General features: G+C 35.8%; 1 protein-coding gene across 2 annotated transcripts in view; it reads right to left on the bottom strand.

Moving 5' to 3' along the window:
- Nucleotides 1-5,335, bottom strand: part of palm1a (paralemmin 1a) — a 38,020-nt gene extending 32,685 nt beyond the window's left edge. For both annotated transcript variants that reach the window (XM_028572494.1, XM_028572493.1), the window contains exons 1-3: nt 5,256-5,335; nt 2,102-2,141; nt 1,297-1,377 (exon numbers count right to left, since the gene is read on the bottom strand). In XM_028572494.1, the coding sequence (XP_028428295.1) occupies nt 1,297-1,377; nt 2,102-2,141; nt 5,256-5,290 (156 nt within the window). In that variant the 5' untranslated portion in view covers nt 5,291-5,335. The remainder of the gene's footprint in view (nt 1-1,296; nt 1,378-2,101; nt 2,142-5,255) is intronic.
- Between the last annotated feature and the right edge of the window lie 3,553 nt (nt 5,336-8,888).

Raw genomic sequence — 8,888 nt, 5'->3', positions numbered from 1 at the left:
CATGATGTCACAGGAACCATCACATGATGTCACAGCAACCATCACAGCAACCATCACATGATGTCACAGGAACCATCACATGATGTCACAGCAACCATCACAGCAACCATCACATGTCATAGCAACCATCACATGATGTCACAGCAACCATCACAGCAACCATCACATGATGTCACAGGAACCATCACATGATGTCACAGCAACCATCACATGATGTCATAGCAACCATCACATGATGTCACAGCAACCATCACATGATGTCACAGCAACCATCACATGATGTCACAGCAACCATCACATGATGTCACAGCAACCAACACATGATGTCACAGGAAGTACAACCATCACATGATGTCACAGCAACCATCACATGATGTCACAGCAACCATCACATGATGTCACAGGAACCATCACATGATGTCAGAGCCTTTGACTGCTCTGCAGCTGATAATAATAATAATAATAATAATAATAATAATGATAATAATAATAATAATAATAATAATAATAATAATAATAATAATAATAATAATAATAATAATAATAATAATAATAATAATAATAATAATATATGAATCTAGTTCAATTATTTTTTTTGTTGCTGTTTTCAATGTTTTTGCCCATTTCTTTTCAAAGACTGTTTTCAGCGTGTCATTCTAACGTCGTGTGAATCCTGTTTTGTTGAGCCAAACGTTATTGTTTGTGTTTTTATTTATATAAATAAAAACACAAACAATAACGTTTTCATTTCTGCAACAGAGTTGGGAAGAACTTTCTGAAGAATATTTGATTTCCATTGTAGAAAGAATGCCACGAGTTTGTTCAGCTGTTATATCTGCCAAAGGGGGCTACTTTGATGAGTCAAACATGTAGAATATATTTTGGTTCATAAATTGATTCCATGATTTATTTTTTAACTTCAATTATTTATTTGTTCTATTCTTTCATTTCAGAGTAAAATAAGACATTGAACTGCATGAATTTCAATAAAAACCTGGAAAAATTGGGGTGTTCTAAAACTTTTGACCAGTAGTATATATATATATATATATATATATATATATATATATATATATATATATATATATATATATATATGATTGATGTTGAGTTGATGCAGCTGTTTCTAGTTTCTTTAATAAATGATGATGCTGAGTCAGAGAGAGATGCATGTTTCTTCTCAAGTCTAATGGAGTTACAGCCATAACTTCCTGTCTGTCTGTCTGTCTGTGTTTCTATCTGTCTGTCTGTCTGTCTGTCTGTCTGTGTTTCTGTCTGTCTGTCTGTCTGTCTCACCTTCAGGTGCTGCAGAGCTCTCTTGTCGTCCTCCAGTTGACGCTTCTTGTTCTCGATCTCTGTCTGCCATTTCCTCTTCTCCTGATGCATGATGGGAAACAGAGTCACACAAACACACACACACACACACAGACACACACACAGACACACACAAGCGTCATACATAATATCCAGAGACTGAGCAGTGTAAGATAAATGTAACCTTGTGTTGGGTGACTGCCTCAGGTGGAGATGTTTGGACAGACAGGATCAGCTGGTCTTGTTGTTCTAATGTGGGGCTCCAGTATCACCAGCCAGAGAGAGGAAGACTACCTCCTCCTCACTGCTTCAACAACACATCTTGTTTTAGATGCATCAGACTCTGTGTGTGTGTGTGTGTGTGTGTGTGTGTGTGTGTGTGTGTGTGTGTGTGTGTGTGTGTGTGTGTGTGTGTGTGACCAATGTTTAGGATGTCAGATACGAGAAAATGCAGACGAACATTTCAGACTCAGTGTGAGAGGACTTTTATTCTGAAACTTAAACTGTGTGTGTGTGTGTGTGTGTGTGTGTATGTAGATCAATACATGCATTAGTGGAAGAGTCAGGGTGTGTGTGTGTGTATGTCAGTGTGTGTGTGTGTGTCTGTGTGTGTGTGTGTGTATGTCTGTGTGTGTGTGTGTGTGTGTGTGTATGTGTGTGTGGATCAATACATGCATTAGTGGAAGAGTCAGGGTGTGTGTGTGTGTGTATGTCAGTGTGTGTGTGTGTGTGTGTGTGTGTGTGTGTGTCTGTGTGTGTTCACTGACAGCATGTAAATTATACTCACAGAGAGGAGCTGCACTTGATCCTGCTGAGACTCACTAACCCTAAGGGAGAGAGACAGACAGGCAGACAAACAGGTAGGCAGACAGACAGACAGACAGACAGACAGAGAGAGAGACAGGCAGACAGCCATACAGGAAGTTATGTCTGTAACTCCATTAAACTTAGAAGTTCATGAATGTTTAAATAAAAAAATAAACATTCAGTCTTAAAAGCAGAATTTTCATGTTTTTGATGCTTTTTTCAACCCACCAGACTCCATGTAAATAATCCCTACTTTTATCATCGTAAAACACACTTCATTCAAAGTGGACAGAAACTAACTAAAGCTATCAAAAGCCGTCTTGGTTCATCTTTCCACTGTTCCAACAATCACCACTCTGGTTTGGTTGAAATAAACCCTTAATTCACCCATTTACATGTGGAGATATGCTGGCTCTATACACGCTAAAAGTCCTGATTATTTACATGGAGTCTGGTGGAGATATGCTGGCTCTATACACGCTAAAAGTCCTGATTATTTACATGGAGTCTGGTGGAGATATGCTGGCTCTATAGACACTAAAAGTCCTGATTATTTACATGGAGTCTGGTGGAGATATGCTGGCTCTATACACGCTAAAAGAGAGAGAGAGAGAGAGAGAGAGAGAGAGAGAGAGAGACAGATAAAGTGAGACAGATAGAGAGGTGTGAGACTCTGCTGAGCTTCACACTTTTTGGACTCAAAGGGTCCAGAACAAAGCTGCAGCCGTCTCCATGGAGACCGGATCGCTGTCCGTCTCCATGGAGACCGTACCGGACAGCAGAGAATCTGAGCAGCGGGCCCACCGGAGACAGGAAGTCCACTAAACTTCAAAATAAAATACAAAGCAGATATTTTCTCCCCATCTTGTCTAAAACATTAAAGATAATTTTAGGTTTTTATTCGTTATTTGATGCTTTTAAAAAGTCTTCTGGTTTCATCTCTTGTTGGAAGATTTTTCTTCCCCAAATTTAAACTCTTTTTTTGACATTTGTCACTTTAAAAAAACATATTTTATTCCCTGTTTATTAACCCTTGTGTTGTGGCAACCATGGTAACAATGGAGCCGGCCTGTTTGATTAAGAATAAAGTAGAAATGATCACCTAATTCTACATCTGCTGAGCAGCTTCCATCCAGCTCATCACCGCTAGTTTTACACTTGGTTTGGAAGTCATGGTCAATTAAAACCAATTCATATTAAATGCAGCCTCATTTGTTTTGTTAAAAGACCCAGAAATTATGAATTATTTTAGCTAGTAGTTAAGATCAGAGGAACGTATGTTGATGAATTACAGCCCGTTTCGTGTAAAAACAGGTTATTTTTGGGCAATTCTGTTGAAAGAAACCCAAATATAGATACAGACACTTTGAAAATGGGTCAACTTTGACCCGAGGGCTAAGTGGGTTGTGCCGTGTGTCTGTTCATACAGTCAACAAGTCAAGAAGTATATAAATGTGAGCTTTTTTTAAACATTATTTATGTTTTTCTCTGCGTTTGTCGCTTTTATTTAATATTTGAGTTAAACATTTGGACACTTTGTGTCTTTGGATCTGTTTGTTTCTTTGAAGTTTTTGTCGTTTTTTTTCCAGGGTTTTGTAACTTTTTTACGAAGTTTAATTTACGTTTTGCGATGTTTATAATAAATATTACAAAAATAACTTTTCATCCAATCACACGATGTTCACGACACTCTAAAACGAGGCCACGCCCCTTTCGGAGACAGGCAGCGTGGACCGTTTAATATGACCGGGCCTTTATTTTGAAAAACATGTGACCGGAAGTCATGTTGCCCATAGCCATCATTGATTATAAATCAGGTCCTTCAGGGCAGCATCGGATCAATATGTAATTATAACGGCTCGCGCTGCTCAGTGATCAGCTTCCGCTGAGACAAGTAGAGCAGATTATTATTCTAAGTGTCTGACAACATTATGGGATGGATCCCTACAGAGATAGACCTTTTAGTTAAAGAGTAAGATCCTTTTAGTTTAACATGAAACAGCCCCGAAATCACCATCACCAAACTCCACCAGACTCCATGTAAATAATCAGGACTTTTAGCGTGTATAGAGCCAGCATATTTCCACCAGACTCCATGTAAATAATCAGGACTTTTAGCGTGTATAGAGCCAGCATATCTCCACCAGACTCCATGTAAATAATCAGGACTTTTAGCGTGTATAGAGCCAGCATATCTCCACCAGACTCCATGTAAATAATCAGGACTTTTAGCGTGTATAGAGCCAGCATATCTCCACCAGACTCCATATAAATAATCAGGACTTTTAGCGTGTATAGAGCCAGCATATCTCCACCAGACTCCATGTAAATAATCAGGACTTTTAGCGTGTATAGAACCAGCATATTTCCACATGTAAATGGGTGAATTAAGGGTTTATTTCAACCAAACCAGAGTGGTGATTGTTGGAACAATGGAAAGATGAACCAAGACGGCTTTTGGTAGTTTTATTTAGTTTCTGTCCACTTTGAATCAAGTGTGTTTTACGATGATAAAAGTAGTGATTATTTACATGGAGTCTGGTGGGTTTTAGTGGACTCTAACTGCTGCTGAACATTAGTCCTGTAGGGTTACATTACAGCTTGGTTCTGGGTTAATACTGGACCAGTTTCAGAGATTGTTGTCCCATCAGACACTCAGACACACACATGGAGACAGAGGGTCCAGGGTAATAAAAAACAGTCTGTGCCTCTTTTTCCTGCAGAATAAAGCCCAAACAGGAATGTAAATGAAGACATTGAGACCGATTCAGGAACTCCGCCCAGATTTAATGTCATTAACCCATTCCCGTCCGCTGCAGTATCTCTCCCTGATCACTGACTAATCACTGATTAATCACGGATTTATCCCTCTGATCTCTGGGATCATCTCTTCTCTTAATTCGGTTTTTTTCTCTAAGGGACTTTGGTGCAGTTTGCGCCAGCGGTTTCCCGTGCAGAGACCCTGACTCAGCGGTCTGACAGGCGGACTGATGCCGCACCATGACGACACACACACGCGCATATCCCGCACGCGCACATTCAAGTCACACATTAGGTCTACTTCATGACCAAACCTTCCGAAAAATCACACACCAGAAGAAGAAGAAAGTGAGAAGAAATAAAAGTGTACTTACTCCATGTCTGAGCGCAGATCAGTCCGCTGAATCATCCGAGATACATCCGAGAGAGAAAAGAGACCCGCCCACCGCAGGGGGGAGAGGGGGGAGAGGGGGGACAGAGAGGAGAGAAAGGGAGGAGAGAAAGGAAACAAGGGAGCAGTGAATCAAAGAAGGAAAGGAGGCAGGTACTTCAGGGAAACCACTCAGCAGGAGCAGGAATAAAATAAAATAAACATTATTATTATTAATATTATTATTAATGTGATATTAATGGATGTAAGTGATCACTAAATGCAAGACATCACTAAAGGCTGTTTAACAGCTTTAATAACTCCTTCAGTCCTAGTAGGAACTAGAGGAGGCTTCTCCATCATAATGTCTAATATTAATCCTTATATGTATCTAAACTAACTCTATAAGTGATTAATGAGTGATGTAATGACTGTATGTATCTAAACTAACTCTATAAGTGATTAATGAGTGATGTAATGACTGTATGTATCTAAACTAACTCTATAAGTGATTAATGAGTGATGTAATGACTATGTATCTAAACTAACTCTATAAGTGATTAATTAGTGATGTAATGACTGAATGTATCTAAACTAACTCTATAAGTGATTGAGTGATGTAATGACTGTATGTATCTAAACTAACTCTATAAGTGATTAATGAGTGATGTAATGACTATGTATCTAAACTAACTCTATAAGTGATTAATTAGTGATGTAATGACTGAATGTATCTAAACTAACTATAAGTGATTAATGAGTGATGTAATGACTGTATGTATCTAAACTAACTCTATAAGTGATTGAGTGATATAATGACTGTATGTATCTAAACTAACTCTATAAGTGATTAATGAGTGATGTAATGACTGAATGTATCTAAACTAACTATAAGTGATTAATGAGTGATGTAATGACTGTATGTATCTAAACTAACTCTATAAGTGATTAATGAGTGATGTAATGACTGTATGTATCTAAACTAACTCTGTAAGTGATTAATGAGTGATGTAATGACTGTATGTATCTAAACTAACTCTGTAAGTGATTAATGAGTGATGTAATGACTGTATGTATCTAAACTAACTCTATAAGTGATTCATGAGTGATGTAATGACTGTATGTATCTAAACTAACTCTGTAAGTGATTAATGAGTGATGTAATGACTGTATGTATCTAAACTAACTCTGTAAGTGATTAATGAGTGATGTAATGACTATGTATCTAAACTAACTCTATAAGTGATTAATGAGTGATGTAATGACTGTATGTATCTAAACTAACTCTGTAAGTGATTAATGAGTGATGTAATGACTGTATGTATCTAAACTAACTCTATAAGTGATTAATGAGTGATGTAATGACTATGTATCTAAACTAACTCTGTAAGTGATTAATGAGTGATGTAATGACTGTATGTATCTAAACTAACTCTATAAGTGATTAATGAGTGATGTAATGACTGTATGTATCTAAACTAACTCTGTAAGTGATTAATGAGTGATGTAATGACTGAATGTATCTAAACTAACTCTATAAGTGATTAATGAGTGGTGTAATGACTGTATGTATCTAAACTAACTCTATAAGTGATTAATGAGTGATGTAATGACTGTATGTATCTAAACTAACTCTATAAGTGATTAATGAGTGATGTAATGACTGTATGTATCTAAACTAACTCTATAAGTGATTAATGAGTGATGTAATGACTGAATGTATCTAAACTAACTCTATAAGTGATTAATGAGTGATGTAATGACTGTATGTATCTAAACTAACTCTATAAGTGATTGAGTGATGTAATGACTGTATGTATCTAAACTAACTCTATAAGTGATTAATGAGTGATGTAATGACTGAATGTATCTAAACTAACTATAAGTGATTAATGAGTGATGTAATGACTGTATGTATCTAAACTAACTCTATAAGTGATTAATGAGTGATGTAATGACTGTATGTATCTAAACTAACTCTATAAGTGATTAATGAGTGATGTAATGACTGTATGTATCTAAACTAACTCTGTAAGTGATTAATGAGTGATGTAATGACTGTATGTATCTAAACTAACTCTGTAAGTGATTAATGAGTGATGTAATGACTGTATGTATCTAAACTAACTCTATAAGTGATTAATGAGTGATGTAATGACTGTATGTATCTAAACTAACTCTGTAAGTGATTAATAAGTGATGTAATGACTGTATGTATCTAAACTAACTCTGTAAGTGATTAATGAGTGATGTAATGACTGTATGTATCTAAACTAACTCTGTAAGTGATTAATGAGTGATGTAATGACTATGTATCTAAACTAACTCTATAAGTGATTGAGTGGTGTAATGACTGTATGTATCTAAACTAACTCTATAAGTGATTAATGAGTGATGTAATGACTGTATGTATCTAAACTAACTCTATAAGTGATTAATGAGTGATGTAATGACTGTATGTATCTAAACTAACTCTATAAGTGATTAATGAGTGATGTAATGACTGAATGTATCTAAACTAACTCTATAAGTGATTAATGAGTGATGTAATGACTGTATGTATCTAAACTAACTCTATAAGTGATTAATGAGTGATGTAATGACTGTATGTATCTAAACTAACTCTATAAGTGATTAATGAGTGATGTAATGACTGAATGTATCTAAACTAACTCTATAAGTGATTAATGAGTGATGTAATGACTGTATGTATCTAAACTAACTCTATAAGTGATTAATGAGTGATGTAATGACTGTATGTATCTAAACTAACTCTATAAGTGATTAATGAGTGATGTAATGACTGTATGTATCTAAACTAACTATAAGTGATTAATGAGTGATGTAATGACTGAATGTATCTAAACTAACTATAAGTGATTAATGAGTGATGTAATGACTGAATGTATCTAAACTAACTATAAGTGATTAATGAGTGATGTAATGACTGTATGTATCTAAACTAACTATAAGTGATTAATGAGTGATGTAATGACTGTATGTATCTAAACTAACTCTGTAAGTGATTGAGTGATGTAATGACTGTATGTATCTAAACTAACTATAGTGATTAATGAGTGATGTAATGACTGTATGTATCTAAACTAACTAACTCTATAAGTGATTAATGAGTGATGTAATGACTGTATGTATCTAAACTAACTATAAGTGATTAATGAGTGATGTAATGACTGTATGTATCTAAACTAACTCTATAAGTGATTAATGAGTAGTAGCTCTTAATGAGCCACAGTAGATGGCTAGTTATTATGATAACTAATCTAATATTATAGATAGATGATTTTATAAATGGTGATCAGCAACCAAATATTGATCATTTGGAAGTTACAATGCCTTGGCGTGACCTTTCACTTTTTACAGACAATGCAAATGCAGAATACAGTAACTTCAAAAAGGTCATATAGGTTCGTAGATACATGGCATTTAATTGCCAGATTTCCGGTGTCCTATTATTAATTTGGCTGGACAAGTAAAAAACTTTAAAGTAATTTCTCAGTCAGTTCCACACACTGGTGAGTTAGGGTCAAAGTTTGAAACAACCAACATCTGTTTCCTACATCTGGAATCAGCCTTTAAACTCAGGTAGATTTCAGAATAAAACACACTGCAGACACTG

This window comes from Perca flavescens, unplaced genomic scaffold (assembly GCF_004354835.1).
Source record: "Perca flavescens isolate YP-PL-M2 unplaced genomic scaffold, PFLA_1.0 EPR50_1.1_unplaced_scaf_1, whole genome shotgun sequence".
In the NCBI taxonomy this organism is placed as follows: domain Eukaryota; kingdom Metazoa; phylum Chordata; class Actinopteri; order Perciformes; family Percidae; genus Perca; species Perca flavescens.
The sequence above is the reverse complement of the archived record's forward strand: the minus strand, read 5'-3'. Positions and strand labels throughout refer to the sequence as shown.